Below are 27,013 nucleotides of genomic sequence, written 5' to 3'. Positions count from 1 at the left end.
AAGTAAAGTGTCTGTTGACATGTTGGAAAAGATTAAAGATCTACAATTTGTTTAATTTGTCAATATAACATTTTTATTCATTGATTTTCTGGCCACCATCACTCTGGTTACATGTTCAGTATATGTATTGCCCAGCAAACCCACTGCAGCCTACCTTACTAGCTCACTCTCCATCCCTGCTTTGGACAATGACTCTCGTACTTTGCCATTTTACTTTATGGTTGATATTAACGATGAAAGGAGATATTATCGGTCTCTCTCCTATTGTGTACCACTTAAATACTGTGGCAAAATAAAAAAAAAAACAGGGAAAATAAGTACTTAGAACTACCAATTATTATAGATAAATATTAAAGAAAAGGGTAAACACAACACTGGATTTAACCCCCTAATTGTCAAACTAATATTAATTTACAACAATATAGAAGATACATGATAAAGGTTATGCAATATGGGTGTATATCCACTGCACGCTTCTTATGTGTGTAATTGACATGACCAAGGAGCTAATGAAATTTAAAACTATGAAAAATGTACATTACACTACGTGATTTTACAGTACAAAAACAAGAGTGTGCAATATACAAGGCTAGTCCGTGGACATTCTGAAGTTCGTTTCAGTCCAGTAGGTCACATGACCAAGGAGCTATTGAAGTTTTAAATTCTGAAAAATTCATGTAAAATCGAGTGAGATAAATGGACAAACTAAAGGGTGTGCAATGTGTAGGCCCACTGAGTGTACATTCTGAAACTTGTTTGAAGTCAGTAGGTCACATGATCAAGGAGCTATTGAAATGTTAAAGTTTGAAAAATGAATGTAAAACGTGTGAGATGAAAATGAACAAACCAAAGGGTGTGCAATATAGAAGGGTAGTCAGTGGACAATCTGAACCTTGTTTGAGTCAAGTAGGTCACATGACCAAGGAGCTATTGACATTCGAATGTAAAATGTTTACACTCCCTAACTAATTCAACTAGGAATACAAAATGCTGCTCACATTTCCACATGTTTTTAAGCTTTGGAAAGCAAATTAAAATGTCCAAATCATGACAATAAGACCTGTGCAATGTTGTGTGCAATTTTTCCAACATCGTGACACTTATTTGGAATCTGTGGCTCAAGTGGTTTGAAAGCTATTGAGGTTTGAAAGCGCGAATATCTGTTGAATATCGAACCTGAAACTGTCTTTACCTCAGTCATTTTACACAACTAGAGACTTTGGCAGAATCTGTTTTAATACCGCATAAATGATCGTAATGACATGCTACTTTGACACTATTATATTTTAATTATTGCGATCCAGCCTAATAGGTTCCAGAACGAAACAGTCCAAAACTGTTTTGTGTTGCTCTAGGTTCATTGGTGACCTCTTGAAGAAGAAGGTAACACTCCTGTTCCAGCAGTATCCGGCTCAAATTAAAAACTGCTGACAACTATAACAAATAATCTAATGGAATTGGATCATCCATTGTTTTGGGATGTGTTTGCTGTGGACCACAAACTCGAATCTCTGTAGTCTTTATAGTGGACCTGTCTATGACAGATTTCCCACATTGTGCTATGGTAGGCTGTCAAATGGATATGGTCACTTCTAGCTTTTCATCTGTCACACACAGATGGGTCTACAGTGCAGGAGATAAGTGTGAGTGAGACAGGGAAAATATCTGGCTTGGAGGAACGTTTGCTTTAACAAAATAATTTTAAAGCTATGCTGTTTGCAGTGTTCAGCCTCTATATTTTCATATAACCTTACGCTTTATCCTGGAACCACTATCAATAATGTGTTAAAACCTTTGCCTCCAGGCGTGAATACTCTCGAAAAATGTTACAAACAAAAGAGACACATTTTCACTTAAAATCATGCAGATACAGAATATTTGTCCCTTTTACTTTGTAGCTTTTTCTGCAAAACTCAGCACTGTAGCATGGAACAGCAGTTGCATAATAAATACCATTAAGTGATAATGCCCGAGAAACCGGTGTTTGGAGGATATATTGGCACTTGTGTTGTTAGGCCCGAGACGAAGTCAAGGATGCTGTAAAAGCCTGACAAATGCAAAGCTACAGATACAATAGGGGGAACAAATAGCTTTGGACCTTACACACTTAGAGAAGTCTTGGACCAGTACAACTCCCTTTCCCTCCTGGCGCAGATTTACGTAGATCTCTGGCATACAAAGTCTAAGAGAGCAGCTTCTAGTTTTGTACCATCATCCATCAAACTCCTCAACCCTTGACATTTTTATTTATGTTTATATACAGCCTATGGTTGCATCTAATCTATTATACTGCACATGTTTTCGTGTTCTATGTTGCTGTGTTGTTATATATCTTGTTTATATCAAGCCGTCACCATACATGAAGTTCCCACTCAGGAAATAAAAGTTACTTGAATTGAATAAACCCACATTCATAAAACACACACATTTCCTTCGACTTTGAAATAACAAAAACAACATAGACAATGATGTTCTTTGGGTTACGACATAAGTATGACAACATAGGATTCACTCTGAACTTCACGATGAGCAGCAATATCACCCATTGAATTTAACTGTAAGTAATTACACTAGATGATTGAAAACACACACACTGTATATACAGTAATAATCCCTCTCGTTGAATACATTTTCCTCATCACCTCCTGTCACAACAGCAGTCAGGTAAACTGGTAGAGGGTTCAGACAGATGGTAACAAGATGACAACAATCCAGCAACCAAACCCAAATCTATGGTGTTTCTACGAATGGGACCACTCTCTTCCCTGCCACGTACACCTCCGCAATGTTCCGATCATCCCCTGAAGGAGGAAGGGGAACAAAGAAGGAGAAAAAAAAGAACCTGAAAATACTTAAAATTTCACAACACCTAGTGACCTCGAGAGTTTCGGACCTCTTGGCTGACAGCTGCAAGGACCCAGGTTTGAGTCCCTGTCGTGGCTATCAGTGAATTCACCACAATACTTTCATGGCACGTAAAAGGGCCCATCCACCAAAGTCTGAAAACATGTAACCTATTGTGTGAGAGAGACAGAAACGAAACCCTTACCCAAATTCAAGAACTTCTCCAGGAGCACCTGAAATCAAATGGAACCAAGATGAATGTTATGTATTGGGAGACAGAATGACTCAACAGGTAACAGGGTTTCCCATTTTATTTAGCCCAAGTTTTTTTTTAGAAGAAAATAAATATTTGTATATATTTCTTTGGGACATAAGACAGTAAAAACACAGGCAAATCAGCTCAAAGTGATTTTAATTTTGGAAATCTGTTCCAATGTATTCCCACGCATAACAGAGAGATATACAGGTATGTGATCGTATACAAATGAAAGCAAAGTCTGAAATGATTATATCTGTTTGGGCTTCTTGCGATCAATTTGCAATCTACAAATTATCTGTTATTATGTTCCGGCCCCCTGACCATCCGCTCAAGAAAGAATTGGCCCATAGCTGAATCTAGGTGATGATCCCTGCTCTATGTATTGGGAGATTGGTTCCTACCTTAGGGCCCTCGCCGTGGTTGATGAGATCAATGGGTCCTCCTTCTATGGCCGTGTTTACCCGCAGAGCATCAAAGTCTTTCCCCACCTGAAAGTTTCCTGTATGCTCATCCAGGGACAGGGCTACAAACTAAACAATCAATCCAGAGCTCAGAATATCAATCAATTATTCATCAATCTTAGGACTCAATAAAAAAATACACAGATGTACAGTTGGGTTCATTAAAAGGTTTTTGACTGTAGTGCAGGTCAAAAACATGTGCTGCAAAGTGGATATACCTGTACTGTCAGTGGAATATATTTCAGAAATGTCACCTATGTATTTCATTGCAGTTTAGGTGATTGCAAATAAACTTGTTGGCTTGGCATCACTCTATGAGAAAGTTTGTGCTATGAGCAATGTATCGATGCTGCAGCACAGGCGTTTTGAAAAGTAACGCATGAGCACATGAATCTGTCTCAATTCATAAATCATCATGTATCAAATCATTCATACTGATTGATGTATTGATTTAATAATAGTGGTGATGATGATGACCCTCCCACCCCATGCCCCACCCCTCCGGCCAGGTCTACCACCTTGGCTGCCTCCCAGTGTGGCCAGTCTGAAGACCTCCTCGAAGGTGAGCGTTTGGTACTGGGGGTCCTGGATGGTCAAGGCTTTAGAGGTATCCAACGTTCTCCGCACAGCATCCAGCATAGAGGGAGAGTAGCCTCCTGCCACATCTGCAAGGCCGGAAACACAGACACACGCACAAGTGCATACACAGACAAATGTATTAATGCGTTAAACACAGAGCCAATTGCAACAAAAAAATCACTGGTTTTCTAAAAACGAAACTAACGGGAAATAACATGCACCTGTGTGCTAAAATAAACTAGCAGATCAGCTAATCTCATGTTGTTATGGTGTGAAGCCAGTTTGATACCAGACAGGGAACCTAGAAGAAAGTTGCCTCTATTGCCGGCCTCAATGAAAAAACAGTAATGTAAAATAATTATTCTAAGAAATAATATTATCTGTGCCATTTGAAATAACTTAATTAGACTTTAATTTGATCAAAAATATATTGATTATTATATAACTCAATCACGATTGCCTTGATTTAGTTACAAATTTAAAATATGGACAACTCAGGGATATTACATTCGTTTTTTTTTTATACAGCACACATGGGCTAAAAACGATACAGAACACAGTGCGCTCAGGTAAAAGGAAGATGATCTGCTTTGTAGTGTGTTGTCATGGACTCACCTGTGCCCAGCCCCAGCTTTACTTTGTGGTTCAGAACCCTGCGGGCATCTAGCATACCACTGCACAACCTGAAGAGGGAAATGAGCGAGAGAGAGGGGGAAATGAGAGAGAGAGAGAGAGAATAGAGAGAGGAGAGAAATAGAGGAGAGAGAGAGAATATGGGCAGGTTCTATCTTGAGTGCTGATATGATATCTAGTATCACTGCTGTGTTCTTAAAAGGATAGGGTATGATATAAAAATAAGAATCGTGATTTATTTCTAAATCCTAAGACATGGTCTTTCCTTTCACATCTTCCATCAATGACCCTTGGGAATACACAGGCGTAGTCAGGGAACGTGAACTGTAGGGTAATGAGAAACACTTACGAGATGTTGGAATTGGGACAGTGAGCGACGGACGCCCCTTTCTCTCTGAACAGCTTCAGCTCTTCATCGGTTAGGTGACAACCGTGAGCCATCACAGTCTGTGAACCATCACCATCATCATCAACATACTTACTACCATTACCACCGCTATCATTATAATCATCAACATCAACATACGTACTACCATTACCACCGCTATCATTATAATCATCATCAACATCAGCATACTTACTACCATTACCACCGCTATCATTATAATCATCAACATCAGCATACTTACTACCATTACCACCGCTATCATTATAATCATCACCAGCATACTTACTACCATTACCACCGCTATCATTATAATCATCACCAGCATACTTACTACCATTACCACCGCTATCATTATAATCATCACCAGCATACTTACTACCATTACCACCGCTATCATTATAATCATCACCAGCATACTTACTACCATTACCACCGCTATCATTATAATCATTAACAGCAGCATACTTACTACCATTACCACCGCTATCATTATAATCATCAACATACTTACTACCATTACCACCGCTATCATTATAATCATCACCAGCATACTTACTACCATTACCACCGCTATCATTATAATCATCAACATACTTACTACCATTACCACCGCTATCATTATAATCATCAACATACTTACTACCATTACCAGCGCTATCATTATAATCATCAAACAACATCCGCATACTTACTACCATTACCAGCGATATCATTATAATCATCAACATACTTACTACCATTACCACCGCTATCATTATAATCATCAACATCAACATTAGCATACTTACTACCATTACCACCGCTATCATTATAATTATAATCATCAACATACTTACTACCATTACCACCGCTATCATTATAATCATCAACATACTTACTACCATTACCACCGCTATCATTATAATCATCAACATACTTACTACCATTACCACCGCTATCATTATAATCATCAACATCAGCATACTTACTACCATTACCACCACTATCATTATAATCATCACCAGCATACTTACTACCATTACCACCGCTATCCATATAATCATCACCAGCATACTTACTACCATTACCACCGCTATCATTATAATCATCACCAGCATACTTACTACCATTACCACCGCTATCATTATAATCATCAACATCAGCATACTTATTACCATTACCACCGCTATCATTATAATCGTCACCAACATACTTACTACCATTACCACCGCTATCATTATAATCATCATCATCAACATTAGCATACTTACTACCATTACCACCGCTATCATTATAATCAGCAATATTATGATCTTCATTATCCATAGAATGTCCTTGTACTGTGTGTGTGTGTGTTGGGCTAACCTTGTCAGTGAGAAGGTTGTGTTTGTGGTAGACGTCTGTGTAGGAGTCGTAGTCTGGGAATAGTTCCTTCACCAGCTTCACCTCCTCCTTCGTCTCACTGATGTGACTCTGGGGATCACAGAGACGATCAATGTATTTTTTAAATCTTCAGGTGATTATCAATGTGTATGAATTAAAGGGAGATAGAGAATGGAAGGGAGATAAATATAGATAAATTATCATCCTCAAAGCAACATTCCCATAGGATTCTCTTGACTTGGTTACTGTGGCTACAGGCTGGCAAGGCTCACCTGGATGTGCAGGTTGTTATTCTGGGCGATCTCTCCCAGGTGACCCAGCAGGGCAGCAGAGCAAGACAGGGCGAAGCGCGGGGTCACCACCGGCCTCACAAGGGGGTACTGCCCCAAACAAGACAGAGACACCCAGTGAGCAAAATCCTAAAAAGCTCCTTTCACAGATTCTGATCACAAATGTGTTTTTTTGGGGGGGGGGGGAATACAATCCCTACATTGCCACTGACTTGTACATGTTCCCTTAGATTCTATTAGACTTAGAAACCCCCCCTATGCTAGCAGGGCTAAGGAGTCTTACCTTCTTCTTCAACATCTCACTAATGAACCTAGAGCAACACAAAACAAAACACATTTTTATTTTTTATTTAAAAGAATGCCAGACACAACCAACCCCCAAAAAACTCTTGACTCAGGAGTTGACTGCTGGGGTGTAATCATTAGTTGCATACCGTAGAAAAACAGAAACTGTTTACTCTAAACAAAAAAACATTTTACAATGAAAACACATTTCTATCAGGTAGGTCCCTCTCCGTTTCATTCCATTTCTTTCTGTTTGTTTCCCAATTAATACACCTCAGATGTGTGTTGGGCAAGATGTGAGTGTTAGGAAGGACTCAATCCTGTTTTTCAGACTGCAGCAACTGGCTCAGAGACAATGATTTCCTCACTAATTTCTCCTTTCAGATTTGCTTGGAATGTATGCCATACTTGGAATGTATGTTGAAATATGACAAATGTTGTGAGATATATTGTGAGGCTAGAGCAGCAGTTCTCAAAATTGGGACTGGATATTAAAATAGGGTTGCGCGAGAATTTCCAAAATCCTGAGAAAAATAAAATATATCCCTTTGTGTCTCAAAATTATTGTATTGTGGTTAACCTTAAAAATAAAAATAATGCAAATCTAAATTATAAAATTCAACCAGAAAGCACCCGTAGATCATGGGAAAAGGCTGCACTTGACCGTTGCATTTGAAATCATTCCCATGGTGAATGGCTAGGCCCGCTATGAAACCACACACTAATGCAGATACTTTGATATTATCGGCCGCAATTGATACGGTGAAAACAATGTGTGGGGAGGCAGACACACAGAAACTCACATCAATACCCTTGCCAGATAACACTTTTAAACTAAGAATGTAAACTATTGCTAGAAATCAAGAGGAAACTGACTAAATGACTCAAAAACGCCCCAGCATATGCTCTCCAAATGGACGTTAGCTCTTAGGGCCAAGATGCCCATGCATTGACTTTTGTTCGCTATACATGTTGGGGGATTCTATTCAGTAGGACATATTTTTCTTAATGCCGCATTCAAAACAACTGGGAACTCTAAAATCTACGACTTCAGTCTTCAGTGCATTTAAGACAACTGGGAACTCTATAAAAAAAAACGATCTCCGACTGCGAAAAATTGTTTTGAACGGTTACACAACTCGAAATTCCAACTCGGGAACTCAGGCCTATTTCTAAAGCTACGACTTACTGACCTAGTATTTTCAGAGTTCCCGGTCTTGAAAGCACCATAAAACTCATGGTATCCTTCGCCAGCTCATGTCTGTGTGAAGCTGGATTCAGTGCTCTCATCTGCATTGAAACCCCTGACTTTGAGAAGCTCCGACGTGACATGCATCAAGCACACCCATCTCACTAGTGGTGATGAGACAAGATACATTATGTCAGACTCATTTGCAATTGACTGTCACAGCCCCACATTAAAAGCATGCGATGGTGAGTTGAGAAGGCAATCCGAAATACTGTTAGAATGTTTTTCAATTGACTGCCATAGCCGCAAATAAAAATGAAACATTCGCTGTTAATTCCATAATTTTTTTTCACATGGTTGGGGTCCAGATATCAAAATGGGATCGGGACGAAAAGGTATAGGAACCCCTGTGCTGGAAGGTCCCATAAACTCATGTAAAGTCTAGAATGACATGTCTGTTCCCATTGGTTCTTGCTGCACAAGCCAGTCATGACTCAATATGCTTTTCTTAGTCATTACTCTATCCTCCTCCGAGGAAATTATTTTCCATGTCACCTTACGGTCTTGAGGCATGAAAAGCCATTGTGAAAGCCCATAAACCCCTCCTGTGCAAAGCACCTGCTCTAATCATTTAACTCTTTATTATGTATACAGCTTTTCCCCCTCTTCTGTCTATTACCTACCTGTTGGTTTCGTCATGGGACTCCTCTGGCGTCTCTCTGTAATGTGGGACAAAGTTGTTTGTATCCATACACACCTTGCCCACAAGGGCACGCTGTCCAAAATCATCTGGAATGACAAGAAACATTGGGAAAGGTCACCAAACTGGTGAAATCACCCATCAGGGGAGCTGCATTTGGTGTGAATAGAGTAGCACTCTGTCGAGACCGTATCTGACTGGAGTCAAAAGGGACAGTTGTAATGTTGCTCATCAGCATTATGGAATAACCTAAATAATAAACTAAAGCTAACATTAAATCTCATAAACCAAACGGTGGGCGCTGTTGGTTGTGGTGAAACAATTCTGGTGTCCTCCCAAACTACAAACTCTAGACGGTTTAGGAGGAGTAATGCAACCATCAAAGGACAAATATTCCATGCATGCAGTAAGTAGATGAGAAAGTGACAAACTCCTCTACATACAAAACCCTATGTTCATGTCTTGTTCTGAGCTGGTGTTCGTAAAAATAATTTTTATTACAGTGGGTAACCATAATGACGGAATGCAGCAAATTAATATGTTCATGCCCAGCCAATCCCTGTACCTGAAACTCAATACTTACATTACCTGCTATCCCTGCCCTCATTTAACCTCATACTGAAGTGTTTCATCATTTTATTTTCAGGACAACAAGTAGAACACAAAACATAAAACAGTTACATTCATAAGTTTTATTGCCAAATGTCAATAAAAAAAGGTCTGGCAAGCAAAAACCTCAAAAATAGTTTTTTTGCAGAAATTGTTTCCTTGTTTCCTTCCTTTATACAACTAGTCAGTGACAACTGCGTGGAGTTTGGACTTTGTGACAGCAACTATGTGATCTTATTACATACAGTATTATAGACACAAAGTCCAGGGCAGAAATTGAACTTGGTGAAATAAACTTTAATATCCACAGGATAATTCTGAAATGGATCTGAGAGATATAGCAAAGCTTAGGAAAACATCAGGGACGATCACAATGCAATAATTGTGTATGATTTTCTATGTAGAAGAACCCTTACCTTCTAACGAGTCTTGTGCGGCGTGAGTGTCAGAGCAAAACAGTCTCAGCTTTTCATAGTGGGGTCATAATAGTTTTGTAGCTCAAACTGCTTGGACTTTACAGACGTTTTTGTGAGAAGAACAGTTTTCGGGATCCGCCCGATCAGCCGTGGTCTCACAAACACCGCTCTAGTTCAGCCCCCATCAATCGCACAGGCTAATCGTCGGCATCAGCAGATGCAGAAGACAGAGGAATGTTTAAGAGGGTTCGGAACAGAACAACAGACCCATCTTATTGAAACCACAGAAGTTCAAGGCCAACTGCGATACTGCAGGTGTTGTTTGCAGAAAACAGGATCCCCATTACAGTGAATGGGAAAATGGCCATCTTTGTGGTCAATCTTCATGTAAATAAAATAAAAATTTGAAGACAATCATGGTACCAATAATTGCTTCTAATACACCATATGCAAGTCCTTCAAACGATAATGTTGTAAAAATCACACACAGAAGTTAAAAGGACAATTTAGTTGCTAATGGCAGCCTGCAGTACCCCGGTCAGCCTTCTACTGGAGTTACTCATTGAGAGGGGGCAGCACTGAGCTAGCCTGCAACGCCACTTCCTGAATTAGCTCAAACTGCGCATGTTATGTATCCATGAGATACTATCTTAACCGACTTCATTTGGCTTCAATGCGCTATCGAGTCTTCACATAGGAATGAATGGTGTCACGTGATCGATGGCTTTGTCCATTCCTATACAGTCATTGGTATAGAAGCACAAACATATTTCCGATTATAGCATGGGACTCAAAGGGTAAACAAAACATTCACACACTAGACTCCTCCCACAATGACGTTTGCACTGTGAAATTGAACATTGTCAACATAACCCAACTACATAGCGAGAGACTGGGTGCCGGAGGCTGGCCTAGGAGTCAACACAGCTGCCTCCAGACCACTTGTATTGTGTCCCCCTGCAGCGAGGTTATAATCCCCACAACGCCACTTTTAATACTGTCTATCCCCTGCTGTCTGTCTCCCTACTTTCCTGTCTAAATAAATATAACACATTTGAAAGAGTGGAGTTCCAATCCCCCTTTAAAAAAAAAAAAGACTGATTGATTGATACATTGTTGCATAACAACTTATGCAGTGGAGGCGTGTGTGTGGGTATTCCAGGTACAGTTGTACATTGTGATTTAGGTTAATGTTTATAGCCAGTCAAATAACGTCCTGTGCTCTTTTATCACAGAGCATGCCTTGTCCTTCCCTTCCTCTGTCATTATTACTTATGTAATAAACAAAAGTTAAACAGGCGAGAAGAACACTGGGAACAGGTCAAAGTACAACCACTCTGACTAAATCGCACAAACATCTGGGTTATGTTCAATGTTAAGCCATTGTGCAAGTGAGCGGTAGAGTGTGTCTGCAGGTTTGTGTATTTATGTGTCTGTTTTCTCACCTGCGATTTGGCCCAGCAGGAGAGAAGCGTCGGTGTGTATGGTGGCAAAGTAACAGGCCGTAGTCGTACCATTTCTCAGGGTTCTTTTCTGAAATAGACAGAGATTGTTTTAGTATTCAGGCCCTATTGTTCATAAACACCACTCCATCACTGCAAATTTCACCTGCCCTAGCCTGCTGTGTTACAATGTATCCAGATTCCATCAGATTTTCTATGCTACTGTCACTCTGTGAGCTTTCCTTACAGTAGCCAAGGAAGCAACATAAATAGTTAACATTTTTATTGTTTTTCCTACACTGCAGGTCATTTAAAATAAGCTAAAGCTTCACATACATAAACTCTCTTTAACCTTTATTAAAATGGCCATAGCAGCCTGTTATTGGCCCTCCTTTGGAATTCCTATCCCTGCAAGGGAGCAAAGACGGCAACCAAAGTTTCTGCTCCGGAGTGTCCATTATCATTGCAATATTAACCTCTGCAACACAAGGCTTTAAATAAGTATAACAGATGATTTAGAATAGGAAATAAGGATAAGAATGGTCTATAATCCTCTATGCAAGTGGGACGGATTCATTCGGGTGCGCAAAGGCATATATTTTAAAACATTGTGTGTTTCTTATTAGACAAGTCCAGGTCTGTTTCAGTTAGTTTTCTTCCATTTGGTGTCTGATGAACACGACCCTGATGACTTCTATAGGCTGAGGTTTGTTAGTTTGGCCCAGACAGCTCACCACGACATGGGTGTAGACGTTGCGGGCGAACTCCAAGTCTTTGTAGCGGGCCTCCACTGGGAAGGTGTACGTGTTGAGCCACTGTAGCAGGGGCAGGTCCAGGGCTGTGCCTGCATAGCTGTACTGAGACGCGTGGATGTGGGTGTCCACCATCCCTGGCATGAAGAACTCACTACAGACAACAAAATGAACTTTAGGATAATAACTTGGATGTGTTCAGTCACAAATAGATTAGGAATTAGTGTTACTCTCATAGGATGGACTCATCACTCACTACTGTCCAAGCTGTGTAACAGCCAAGGCCTCAAACCCCCACTTCTGTGAAAGACTGTCGACTTCCTGCCCACTCCCAATGAAGGCAATCTGTCAACATGAGAAGCAACCAAAGACAAGGTGCTGATTAGAGCAAGAGAGAGACAATCAGAGCCTGACTCAACAAGGTGTTCATTCATTTAAATATAATTTATCCATGCATTGTTAATTGATCTACTGTAACACATTAAGGCAGTCAGATGACACAAACACCCTCAACATACAGTACATTCGGAAAGTATTCAGACCTATCCACATTGTTACATTACAGCCTGATTCTAAAATAGATTAAATAAAAACATTTCCTCATCAATCTACACACAATGACAAAGCTAAAACAGGTTTGTGAAAAAAAAAAAAAACTGAAACACCTCATTGTACATAAGTATTCAGACCCTTTGCTATGATCAAATGTATTTATGAAGCCCTTTTCACATCACCCGATGTCACAAAGTGCTATACAGAAACCCAGCCTGAAACCCCAAACAGCAAGCAACGCAAAAGCACGGTGGCGTGGAAAAACTCCCTAGAAAGGCCAGAACCCAGGAAGAAACTTAGAGAGGAACCAGGCTCTGAGGGGTGGCCAGTCCTCTTCTGGCTGTGCCGGGTGGAGATTATAACAGTACATGGCCAAGATGTTCAAACGTTCATAGATGACCAGCAGGGTCAAAATATAATAATCACAGTGGTTGTAGAGGGTGCAACAGGTCTGCACCTCAGGAGTAAATGTCGGTTGGCTTTTCACAGCCTATCATTCAGAGACTCCAGGTGCGGTAGAGAAGGAGAGTCGAAAACAGCAGGTCCGGGACAAGGTAGCATGTCTGGGGAACAGGTCAGGGTTCCATAGCCGTAGGCAGAACAGTTGAAACTGGAGCAGCAGCAGCACGGCCAGGTGGACTGGGGACAGCAACTAGTCATCAGGCCAGGTAGTCCTGAGGCATGGTCCTAGGGCTCAGGTTCTTAGAGAGAAAACTTAAAATTCACACAGGACACCGGATAAGGCAGGAGAAATACTCCAGATATAACATACTGACTGTAGCCATAAACTATTGCAGCATAATTACTGGAGGCTGAGACAGGAGGGGTCGGGAGACACTGTGGCCCCGTCCGACAATACCACCAGACAGGGCCAACCAGGCAGGATATAACCCCACCCATTTTGCCAAAGCACAGTCCCCGCACCACTAGAGGGATATCTTCAAACCACCAACTTACTGCTCTGAGACAAGGCCGTGTATAGCCTACGAAGATCTCCCCCGCGGCACGAACCCCGAAAGGAAGATCACGTCAGTGCCTGAACCCATTCAAGTGAAGAACCCCTCCTAGAGACGGCATGGAAGAGCACCAGTAAGCCAGTGACTCATCCCCCATAATAAGGTTTGAGGCAGAGAATCCCAGTGGAGAGAGGGGAACCGCCAGGGAGAGACAGGAAGGGCGGTTTGTCGCTCCAGTGCCTTTCCGTTCACCTTCACACTCCTGGGCCAGACTGCACTCAATCATAGGACCAGGACCTAGTGAAGAGATAAGTCTTCAGTAAAGACTTAAAGGTCGAGACCGAGTCTGCGTCCCTCACATGTACAGGCAGACCATTCCATACAAATGGAGTCCTGGGACCGTAGCCTACGTGTAGGTACGTACGGCAGGATCAAATCAGAAAGATAGGTAGGAAATCAGCCCTCGCCTTAACAGGAGAGGTAGAGGCTAGCACTGGAGTAATATGATTTTCTAGTCAAGATCCTAGCAGCTGTATTTAGCACAAACTGAAGTTATTTAGTGCTTTATTTGGGTATGTGCTATGTAGATAGAATAAAGCTGTCCTTGAAACAGTCTTGATATGTTCATCAAAAGAGAGATCAGGGTCCAGAGTAAGGTCTAGGTCCTTCGCAGTTTTATTTGCGACCTCTGTACAACCATCAAGACTAATTATCAGATCCAACAGAATATCTCTTTATTTCTTGGGACCTAGAACTAGCATCTCTGTTTTGTCCGAGTTTAAACGTAAAACATTTGCCGCCATCCACTTCCTTATGTCTGAAACACAGGCTTCCAGGGAAGGGAACTTTGCGACTCTAAATTGAGTTGAGGTGCATCCTGTTTCCATTGATCATCCTTGAAATGTTTCTACAACTTCATTGGAGTCCACCCCTGGTAATTTCAATTGATTGGACAAGATTTGTAAAAAGGCACACACCGGTCTATATAGGGTCCCACAGTTGACAGTGCAGGTCAGAGAAAAGAAATAAACCATGAGGTCGAAGGAATTTTCCGTAGAGCTCCAAGACAGGATTGTATCGAGGCAAAGATCTGGAGAAGGGTACCAAAAAAACGTTTTTCAGCATTGAAGGTCCCCAAGAACAGTGGCCTCAATCATTCTTAACGGAAGAAGTTTGGAGCCACCAAGACTCTTCCTAGAGCTGGCTGCCGAGACAAACTGAGCAGTCGGAAAAGAAGGGCCTTGGTCAGGGAGGTGACTAAGAACCCGCTGGTCACTCTGACAGAGCTCCTCTGTGAAGATGAGAGAACCTTCCAGAAGGACAACCATCTCTGCAGCATTCCACCAAATCAGGCCTTTATGGTAGGGTGGCCAGACGAAAGCCACTCCTCAGTAAAAGGCACATGACAGCCTGCTTTGAGTTTGCCAAAATGCACCTAAAGGACTCTGACCATGAGAAACAAGATTCTCTGGTCTGATGAAACCAAGATTAAACTCTTTGGCCGGAATGCCAAGCATCACATCTGGAGGAAACCTGGCACCATCCCTACGGTAAAGCATGGTGGTGGCAACAACATGCTGTGGGGATGTTTTTCAGCAGCAGGGACTGGGAGACTAGTCAGAATCAAGGGAAAGATGAACGGAGCAAAGTACAGCGAGATCCTTGATGAAAACCTGTTCCAGAGCACTCAAGACCTCAGACTGGGGTGAAGGGTCACTTTCCAAGAGGACAACGACCCTAAGCACACAGCCAAGACAACATAGGAGTGGCTTCGGGACAAGTCTCAATGTCCTTGAGTGGCCAAGACAGAGCCCGGACTTGAACCCGATCAAAAATCTCTGGAGAGACCTGAAAATAGCTGTGAAGTGACGCTCCCCATCCAACCTGACAGAGCTTGAGAGGATCTGCAGAGAAGAATGGGAGAAACTCCCCAAATACAGGTGTGCCAAGTCTGTAGTGTCATACCCAAGATGACTGAAGGCTGTAATTGCTGCCAAAGTTGCTTCAACAAAGTACTGAGTAAAGGGTCTGAATACTTATGTAAATTGTTGTTTTATTTTATACATTTGCAAAAATGTATAAAAACCTGTTTTTGCTTTGTCATTATGGGGTATTGTGTATAAATTGATCAGGGAAAAAAAGTTATTTAATACATTTTAGAATAAGGCTGTAATGTAACAAAATGTGGAAAAAGTCAAGAGGTCTGAATACTTTCCTAATGCACGGTATACACACACACACACAAACAAACTATACAAACATGCATCCAATTACCAAATGAAATAACCTCCTAAACTCATAATTAGGATCTGGGTGGCATGAGTCAGTTTGGGAAACCTTTGTAATAAAAACAACACATGCATGACAAAGCAATATAAATTGCAAGAAACAATTTCCATGAAACTATTATTACAAAGTCCAGACCACATTTCACAACTTTTGTGACAGCTGCCACAGGCCCTTTGTAGCCTCTACTGGAGTTGCACACTACACAATTATAATGATTGCAGGAAACAGGTTTATCTTCTTTTGAAGAAAATGTGTGTAGGTCAATGGTATCCATACAAAAATGCTGAATCCAATTCTGGCTTGGGGCATTTCTTTGGCCAAAGCTAGCTATTATAGTGTTTTGAAAAGATTTACCTAGCCTATGCAGGTTTATAAAATGTATAGAAATTGGGGCAGCAAATACATAAAATGCAACAATTTAAAAAATGTATAAAAGAGATGGAAAACATAGGCCTATAAAACAATGCAAGTTCCACTTAGGCCTAGGTATATGAGACTTTGGCAATATAAAATAGCCTAATCATAAGTTAAAGTCTTTACATACATTTTGCTAGGATTATTTCTAAATTAATAACATAATGTATGCTGTTCATAGATATTGAAATATACTTTCACGGTTTAATTCTGACAGACCTTCCCCTCTGTGTCCACTCCCAGAAGCCGATCCTCCAGAATTTCCACGGCTGTGTGATCGGTGGAGTGCACAAACGTCCCCCTGTAGACGTGCGCAATGTCCACAGCGGATTCGTTGGAGCTAGTCATATCTAGAATGTTACAACAGCAGGGTTTGGCAGTTTGATGTTGAAAATGAATCTTGTCACATTTATATCCTCGGCAAGGATAGTGGGCGGTTAATCTGTGCGCACCAAGAAGAGACTCCACCTGCCGACAGTGCGACTGGCCACAAGCGTAGCGTGCGCCCGCATGGGACAGCCATAGCAGAAACTTTATTAGCCTACAGTGTTGTAAAAATAGGTTTTGAAGCATTGCTCAGCAATGGCGCATTGTTCACTTTCGTATCGTATGATAGGTTTCACTACTTAGACACAGGCAGAACTAGAGTTTTATACATGGGGTGGCCAGGGGGTGGCAAAGGCTACTTCAGGGGGTCCATAGACCATGACAGAACATTTGTGTAACCCTAACCTGGCATCTAAGGAGCATGAATGAATCCTATGATTGCTGATTAGAGGTAGAAGTGATAATTCACTTACCCAGGAGTTCTTCAATGTGGCAGATAGTGTGGTCCAAAGGGTTATTTTACTAGAATTCTTTAACATACTATGAATAGTCAATGTCTCAACCTCGGAACTGCAGCTCACTGTCTTTCACACACACACAGAGTACTGTACTCACATACTGCAGAGACTTGGGTCACTGTTTTCATTAATATATAATATGGGTCTATAAGTGTTTAATAACATCCAAAATATTATTTTCAGAAAAATAATAATAATAAAAGCACCAAGGAGATAAGATAGGATTTGTGTTACATAAATTGCATAGTTTATTTGCAAAAAAGTTAATTTACAACAACAAAAAACTGCAATTTGACATACCAGGTATCAAGCAGAAATGGACTTGAACTATAAAAATAATTTTGGTGCCTATCAACATTACAAACTTACAGTATCATATTTATGCTTATATATTTATAGTTATATGTTTTTATATATATATATGTTAACTAACAGCAAATAAAAGTTAAAAAATTGGCCTAATCAAGACCAAATTAAATCTGTGTGACATGATACCCTTTGGATTTATCATTTTAGAATGTCAGTGTACTAGCTAGTACACAGTGCAGGTGTTAATCATGACCAGAGGGACCGCCAAAGGGCCAAATTATCCTAGGTAGATTTAAAACAGCATAATTATACAGTTCTGGTGAGAACTGGCAAAATGTTTCAAACTCATCCATATTGAAGGAGCGTGCCCTCCTTGACACAACGCTGAGAATTCAGAGGTGACTTAACCTGTCATCAACCATTGTTGTCCTAAGGTGGGTTTTAATCAGTTTTAAAGCTGAGAAGCTTCTCTCGCAAGAAGCACTGCTGACTGGTGTAACAGAAATCTTACAAATTTGAAATAGCTCATGGAAGACCTCTTTATAAGGTTCTAGAAACACAACAACGTCAAGGAGAGTAGACAGTCTGTCCCTTCCACTTTTCTCTCTCGTATCAAGAAGCCGCTTGGTTTGATGAACCTCATGTTTGAGGTCCTCTAAATCTGACTCAAAAGGTCTGAGCAAAGGCAAATAGAGGCTCCTCATTCAAGAACGTTGTACCTTTTGGGTTGAGAGACTGGACCCCTTGCATTATCTCACAATTCTTCTTTGAAAAACACCTCTGCAGCTCAGCTGTGAGACTGTCAAGCACCTGATAAAAGATAGCTATTTGGAAGCTCTCACCATCACTTTGGTCACTATTTCTCTGTCCTACAGTGCTCATCATCAATGAGTCATGAAATCTTAAGCTTGTTTTAGGCTGTCTTTTACAAACTGTACACTTATTTTGCAGCGCTCTGCAATCTCTTTCCATAGTTGTCCAAAGTAACCCTCCCTTCTGTAGTCCTGTAATGTGTCTGTAAGGGCACCTACTAGATCCACAGCCCTTGCTAGGTCAAGAGAGCTTGATTGGAGCATGTCAGAAAGACATTTAACATCACCAAGCACTTTACATAAGGTAACCAAAAGCCCTATAAACTGTAAATCTGAGAAAGATCAGTGGAGGCAAGGGGCCTTCCATCATAACAATTTTAAAGTGTGATATCCTGTAGCACTCTCAGTGGAAGCCTGTCCCTCAGATTACAGCATACCATGCATCTGCATGCCCACCTTCCATCCGTAAGTCTCTGTAGTTCTCTGGACTGCTGGTGGATACAGCTCTTTCTGAACTGCAAGCCACTTGAGATGAACGTACATACCAGATTCAAAGTTATAAAGCTTCTGCAGGAGAGCAAAAAAGTGAAATGCCTCAGGCACTGATTTTACAGCATCGACAAGAACCAAATTCAAACATCGACAAGAACCAAATTCAAACAATGTGCATTAGTGCACATAAAATGCAAATCTTACACTGTTTTTAATGCGTGCACACACAACAGAATGCTTTCCGCTCATGACGGATGCACCATCATAGCCTTGCCCCACAAGATTATTTCTGTAGTCCAGAACATGTTTTCAAGACAATCAATTATAATTTTTGTGAGACCTGCTGCATCTAAGCTTTCAGCTGACTGAAAGTGATAAAAGCTTTTGTGGACGGCCCTGTTGTAATAGTACCTCACAAATAAAGACATTTGTTATTTTTTCTTTAAAATCTGCAATTACACTAAAAACTTATCTCTTTTACTTCTCTTATTATTTCACTTTGTACCACCTCAGCTAAGCCCTCAAGATCTTTGTTCTGGATTTGGTGGCTTGTGTACTTAGCAATGCCACATGCATTCATCTTTTCTCTATGAGAGGGTCATGCTTTGCTATTTATTCTAAGATTGTCAAAAAATGACCCTTGTGAGAGTCAGTAGACTCTCGATGACCTCTCTGCGGTATATTTAGAGAGTTAATAGGAGCACATCTGCAATTGTTTTAATGTAACTACAGTTTCCTCCACTTTCTTTTTCCGATCCTCATTTATGACATCTAACATTGATGAGTTGCTGTCAATAGCCCTTTTCTGCTGATTCCAAGCATATATAGGATTGATATGATGCTCTGCCTGCGAATGGAGCTTAAACCCAGAATCTTTAAACAGCGCCTTTTTCCAGTTACAAAAACCTGACTGTGAAGGCAGATTCAGGTGTATTGGGCAGAGAAAAATGCCTACAGGCAAAACAATAAGTTGAATCTTGACTTACAGAATATTCAAGCCATGAATTGTCCTTATACCAGGAGCTGTTGAAAGCCCTTTTCATAGTACCATGCTGAGTTCAGGGAAATGTTTTCAAACACGGCTGTACAGGACCCTCTTCTCTGGATCTTGAAATGTCTGAAATACACGTTAAATAATGTGTCATAGCTCTATAGAAATACATAATTAAGGGATCAACAAGATTAGATACCAACAGCTGCTAACTAAAAAGTATAGTTTAAAGTATAGGCCTGGCCTACCATTGGGTCCTCTTGGAACAGCATATCTGGTGCTTGATGCAGTTAGGAGGTGCTCGATGACCTCTCCTGGCAGCTCTGGCTCACTGTCTTGCTCAGAGAGGTCTCTGTGTCATCCCTTGATACATCTATTACATTAAAATAACACAAGAACCATTAGTGTATAATCACAATAAAAAAATGCCACAGCCATCAAACAAGAACACACATGAATCAACAACCAACATTTTAAAGTAAAGCTTAAATCTGACAAAAATATCTATTACAAGCTGAAGCTAAACTTACATTTTGAACTGGGCATGTGACTGACTGCCTGGTAGATGCTCTGACCTGCTGGTGGTAGACTGGGTCCTTGTGAAGTCTGACCACACTGACTCTGACTAGCCTCCGGTAGGGAGGGAGCTGCTCTGGGGTCCAGTGGTGATGAAAGGGCTGGGGTCTGTTTGCACCTGATCTGCCTGTTTGTGCTTCTGTAAAAAGAAGTCTGATATATCTATCCCTTTCTTTTCATGTTTAATTGATCCTATGCAAAAAATAAGACAGACAGTCTATGGTTACATCTAAGCATCCTATTACCCACATTTTAGTCCAACCTATATCTTAATTACAAATCCCCATTATCATAACTGTACCTTACAATCAACTACCAGCCTAAATTACTAGTTAGATCATGGCTAGCCCTACTCTGCAGTAAGGAACTTAGCAAGCTATAATTTCTTACACCTTTACGATAGCAAACAGGCTATATGCAAATTGTGGTAATCTTTTGAGTAACGTTAACAGATTGATAATAATAATTGTTTGTTTTGAGTTAAAGTACGAAAATCTAACTGAGTTAATGGATTTCAAATTTGCTGAATGTTAACTTGCTGAACACTTGTCATGAGAATTTTCAATCCCAATGATAATAACTAAAAATGAATAGCTTTGACCAATCCCCGAGGTTTGTAAGACCATTGGTTTAATAATAATTAGGCAAAGACTCAGCTTATGCAAAAGGTTAGTACAGTTTATTCAGAAAACGTTCTAAAGTCAAGAACGCAAACACAGTCTTTATAACACACAAACAAGTTCAAATCTTAAGCTACGCCTTGCTCACAGTCTGTTTTTCCACTACAGAGATACATTGTTTCTTTAATCTGCAACATATTTCATCATTTTCTGCAAGCCTAACAGTTTCTCCCCTCCACGGGTGGAGATAGAATGTCCTGTAAGGAACACAGTAGTACAACTCGTTTGTTGATAGCTCCTCTTATAATTTGTTTCCCACTTGCACCCTGCTTACATACTAAAAAGGAACAAAAGGTCCTTGTTCTAATTCTGACTAAAACTACACACATCATCAGATTATAGTTTTATGATTCGAATAAATTTCATACAATTATATGGTTTCAGAGTGGAATTATTTAATCATTATCTTTATCTTTATCAACACTGACGGCTGTAGCCTACTACTTACCCCACATTAGCTAAACATTCGCATACTGTAACTTACGACACTGCACTGTACATGCGTGTATTACTAGCACAGATGTAAACATAATGTTAGGCTACATTGGGAACCGATCTCTCTAATCTGATTAACTGTCTGTTAATGGAGCCAAAGGTCTAACGTTAACTTACACAGCGACTCAACTTTCATAAAAGTTGTTCAGGAAACCTAAACCGATGCTAAACCTTAAAGCTTACTTTAAATATGATGCTTTCGAAAAGAGCTCGTGGAGCTGTGGAAATATTCTCTCTTCTTCTGTATATCGCAACCAACGTTCATTTTCTCTCTTCCTCAATTTAAATTATGTGCCTCCAAATGTAAAAATAAATGCTTATTTCAACAAGAGGTGAAACGAGATGTCAATCAGCATCAAACTGCCAGCAGCGAATAACATTTTGGGGTGGCCAATCAGATGTCAGGGGTTTCCAGTGTCACCTCGGATACCCCTCTGGCTCCGCCCCTGGAAACAGGCAGTAGTGCTGACAACATTGCAAGTACAGTACAGCATCTCAATCGTTTCTGTACCAAGCATTGACTGGCGAGACATGGTCCTCCTTTTTTTTAACAAGCTCATGTTTAAAACAAATACAATATGCGGTAACACCACTGCCGATACAACTCACCACTATAACCACGTCTCTGTTCTAGCTATTTTGTTTGCCTCCCTGTTGTGCTGCGTTTACACAGGCAGCCCAATTCTGATTTTTGACCAATCACATCAGATCTTTTCACATCTCTTTTTCAGAGCTACTGTAATTGCTTTTTTTCTCACTAATTGGCCTTTTGACCAATTTGAATTGGGCTGCCTGTGTAGAAGCAGCAATAGTTGTATAATCTTCTCTGCCAATACTCCGTGCTTCTTGTTCTCTGTTTGTGTCTGCCTTATACTTTATAAAACCCAAACTAACGACTTAGAAGTTATATTGCAAATTAGTGCCCATCAAATGCATTATGCTGAATCAATACCTACCATAAGTGCTCATTACTATTACAGGGTTCCAGACTAACATTTTCCCCTGGAGTCACTAACTTTTACAGTTGGTACCAGCCCCATGATTTGGTTGGACCCAAATCATGAATAATCTTAAAGTAATTCATAGTGCTTTATTAAGAAGTATAATAGACTATGGAGTTAAACAATAAATATAAGGAATGCATGATTAACGATTTTGATGTGCAACCTAATCCAGTGATTGTCATGAATTTCTGGTTGACAATTAGACTATAGTTGCTATATTTTACAGTCAAAATTGGACACCAGAATTTCCCGTTTTTTTATTTGTTCAAGAGAGATTAATTGAATAGGCCTACATCTTTATGTGCACTAACTAACAGTGTTGTAGTACGAGACCACAGTGTCTCCCGGTCTTGGATACATTTGTACTCCGTCTTGGCTTGGCCTCGGACAGTGAGGACTCATACCGTCTTCCCGAGACCAGCCAAGTAAAATAAATACTAAATGATCAGTTTCCATTCAGTCAGCACACAAAACCTCTTCGCCAGGCCAAATATATACACTGCTTTCTTAAAACAATATCCTAACAGTCTTTATATCTATTATAGACATGTTTGCGCAATGGTGAACCTATAGGCCTTCAGTGTGGTACAGGTTCGTGATTCTGAAAGGACAGCAACCATAATACCAGCGCACTCATGTAGGAGAGTAGGCAGGTATACTATGTATACCCTCTTGTTTTTCAGTGGGTATTACATATAGTCACTTCTTAAACCCTACTGGTGCGTATCAAGGTAGTGTAGTGGAGGTACGACTTATTAATTATGTAATACAATAGAGAAATCATGCACAAAGTAGCCTACACAATCGCAAAATATATTCACATGCACGCCACACACAGCCTAGTTTCAAAAGAATATCATCTGCAGGCAGCAAGAGTGTGCAGCACTCAACTGGTTTTGGCATGGAGCAGCTCACAGAATAATCACATTGGTAACCGGTATGTTAGGAAAGACATTTCACCGTATGATATCTACCATGATATGCTAAATCAAGGAAACAAACTGTAGGCAAACCAAGTATTGAAAAGTTTAGTCCGAAGTGTTGGTTAGTAGGCAGTAGGCTATTTGCAGTGCTTAATTTGTAAATCGGGAGGTGCCGTAACAAAAAGTGAGCATGAGGGGGGTGACCTGGGGAGTTCTGAACAGATAAAAAAATACAAGCATTGCATGCATATCATCGCATTTGCGTAGTGGCATAGAGCAGTAAAGTTTTTTTTAAAGTGTGTAGCCTAGGGTCCAGGAAAATAAAGTGTCCTTTTAAAAACGCATTTCATGCAATTCTACATAATTTCACATGACTGGAGACTTTGGCAGAATCTTTAAATATACCTCACAAAAGATCAATATATATTTTTTACCTTTATTTAACTAGGCAAGTCAGTTAAGAACAAACTCTTATATACGATGACAGCTTTGTCTTGAATCCATCAATAGCCTAGGCGTGTGGAGACACATACAGTATTTCAGACTACAATATGTGGAGGAAATTATAGTAATAAAAATGCTTTCAGGTTTCACTGACTCACCCAATGATGAGCAGCTTGCTGGTGATGGCCAATGGCTCGTGCCAAAAGCCCCTCTCCCTCTTTTGTAAAACATAATTTGGAAGTTGATCAAATATGTTGGTCTTTTGTTTTCAGCAGGACCCATTTGCTTTCCAACCTGTTTTCCCTCCGACTGTATTTGAAATATTGCGAAAAGCCTGTTTTGTCTGTTTGCTGTTTTTTTTACTGACATATTTGCCACACGTCCCGACTATAGGCTATTCCTTGTTATTGGGCTACGATCCACAGCTAAGCTATTTTTTTTAATAAGCTATTGATCCTCTGTGGCTATATTAAAGGCCTTCTCATGGCGTAGTAGGCTATTCTGAACGATTTCATGCATTTCTGAACAGACAGCGGTTATTCTATAACTTTGGCAAATGTATTTACATTTATCAGGGGTAGGAAATGTGCAACACTGGAGAGATGAGAGTTGCAGACTCATGTCTATCAGGGTAGAGAGATCATAGAAAGTGAATCTCATTGTAGTTATGAGAGAGATACTTGCACGCTTCTCACACAGCCACGGCCAGGAAATGGTCTCAAACATAGGTTACAATGTTGCGCAAACCATAAACCGGGCCTGCCCAACCCGAATCAACTCTTAGAATATTAGACCCGGGCTGAAAACCTACTTTTTCCACAGTTTCTTTTGTGAGGCCAGGAGAATTAACTAAGGGGCAACTCGAATGAACTTTTATTGTTTTTATTATAATTTTTACATTGCAAAAAGTGGCAATTATTTTTCATGCCAGGAGAGGTAAACAGTCCAAAACAGATGTCTACAAACAGCACTGGCTATTTGTGACCACAATTGTCATCATGCGCTGTTTGCATCAGGGGCGTATATACACACACGGGCCTGGGTGAACAGAGTCCCACCCACTGGAGAGCCAGGCCCACCCAATCAGATTGATGTGGTTTAAGCATTGTTGTGGACTTAAACACATTTGTATTTTTTCTATAAAAAAAGGGTGATTTTGAGAGTGAAAATTCTACAGGAAAACAGGACTTTTCACACAGAGTGCCTTTCCTTCACTGGAGGGGTTTGGAAAATTAGACTATAACACCTCCTCCAGGCACCACTACACCACTGCATAGGGCTGACGGAAAGACAGCAGTCACACACAGCCTGAAGTTAAAGGATAAGCAGCCCATAAACTGGGACATAATCACAAGAACACAAAAACACAACCATTAAAGCATTTCCCAATCGAACTAAGTAAAAGTAACCAGTGACCTAGTTTAAAGTGGAAATGACAGTGTTTTAACTACTTCGCAGATATGAAACATATATTTTTTACTGATATAATTATCAAATTCCCAGTTTGCTACAAAACATTTTGTAAAATAAAAAAAATAAAAAAAAGGTTCTATTTGACTCAACGTTCCAAGACGTACACTAAGGCATTGTTGACAGAATAGATGGATGCAGTTCAATATAATTCTCCAATGCATTTCTTGGTAGTCCCAAAAAATATTGATATCAGGTTGTAAATCTCAGATGGCCTGGTACATTGTTTGCTGCCTCCATTCGGGATGCACTGTTTCAGTTTTAATGCCTCAACATTCTGGACAAAAACAGACAAATATAAATAAGGCTGGGAATGTCAATACAATCAAACTAGCAAAGGCAATGATCACAAGTCAGTCATAACGTGGCTAATAGGCTAGCGTATCTATTTATGTAGCAAGCTAAAAACACGGAGCCCAACGTTAGCTAGCTAGCTAGCTAATTTAGCTGCTAGGAGGATGTCATGTCAGTGGAGGAGTGGGTGAGTGACTGACTTTTCCCTTCGTGTAGTTTTCCGGTGGCTATACACAGCTAGAGATGCAGGTGTCATTTGGTTAGCTAGCAAGACCTTGAGCGACTGTTATCCAGTTAGCATATCTCTTGCGTTTGCAAATTCACTCTGGCTATCTACTCCGATTTCAGCGCACTCGTCTGAGTGTGTCACGTTCCTGACCTGTTTTCTGTTAGTTTTGTATGTTTTGTTGGTCAGGACGTGAATGTGGGTGGGCATTTCTATGTTTTGTGTTTCTATGTGTAGGTCTATTGTAATCAGCCTTATATGGTTCTCAATCAGAGACAGGTGTTTGACGTTGTCTTCTGATTGAGAACCATATATAGGTTAGCTGTTCACACTGTTGGTTTGTGGGTGGTTGTCTCCTGTGTCCGTATGTCTGTTCGTACCACATGGGACTGTAGCGTTTGTTTGTTTCGTTTCGATGTCGTCTGTTTTCCTGTACGTAAGTTTATGTTTAGTTATGTAAGTTTATGTTCAGGTTGCGTCAACGTCGTTTTGTTATTTTGTAGTTTGGAAAGTGTTTTGTTTCGTTTCGTGTGCCATCAATATTTATAATAAAGATGGCTTATTTCCCTGAGCCTGCGTTTTGGTCTGAGGATCCTTCTCTCCTCACCTCATCCGAGGATGAGGAGAGCGACAGCCGTTACAGAATCACCCACCACGCTAAGACCAAGCGGCAAGGGAAAAATAAACGGAGTAAGGGACAGGAGAAAAACAAGGATTTCTGGACATGGGAGCAGATAATGAATGGAGAAGGTCCCTGGGCTAAGGCAGGAGAAAATCGCCGTTCCCAGGAAGAGAGGGAGGCAGCTAAAGCCCAGGAGCGGTGGTTTGAGGAGGCAGCAAGGAGACGTGGCTGGAAGCCCGAAAAGCCATGGGAACAGGTGGAGGCACTGAGGAGAGCAGAGGCTACCGAGGAGAGGAACCGGAGCTATGAGGGAACGCGTCTGGCACGGAAGCCAAAAAAGCCCGTGAGTAATTCCCAAAAATTTCTTGGGGGGGGGCTAGGAGATAGTGGGCCAAGGGCAGGTAGGAGAC

The 27,013-nt window shown here is 40.6% G+C and overlaps 1 protein-coding gene across 1 annotated transcript; it reads right to left on the bottom strand.

Moving 5' to 3' along the window:
* Nucleotides 1-46: 46 nt before the first annotated feature.
* Nucleotides 47-16,811, bottom strand: gda (guanine deaminase). The gene is made up of 14 exons (XM_071353655.1): nt 16,640-16,811; nt 12,466-12,554; nt 12,192-12,363; nt 11,461-11,548; nt 8,974-9,079; nt 7,100-7,127; nt 6,799-6,906; nt 6,509-6,616; nt 5,126-5,223; nt 4,759-4,826; nt 4,083-4,229; nt 3,505-3,626; nt 3,050-3,077; nt 47-2,801 (listed from the first exon to the last, which is right to left on the bottom strand). Exons 1-14 carry the CDS (start codon nt 16,766-16,768, stop codon nt 2,731-2,733), a joined length of 1,362 nt encoding a protein of 453 aa, XP_071209756.1. The 5' UTR covers nt 16,769-16,811; the 3' UTR covers nt 47-2,730.
* Nucleotides 16,812-27,013: the final 10,202 nt, after the last annotated feature.

This window comes from Salvelinus alpinus, chromosome 19 (assembly GCF_045679555.1).
Source record: "Salvelinus alpinus chromosome 19, SLU_Salpinus.1, whole genome shotgun sequence".
In the NCBI taxonomy this organism is placed as follows: Eukaryota; Metazoa; Chordata; class Actinopteri; order Salmoniformes; family Salmonidae; genus Salvelinus; species Salvelinus alpinus.
Note: the sequence above shows the minus strand (reverse complement) of the source record. Positions and strands in the feature narration are given on the sequence as shown.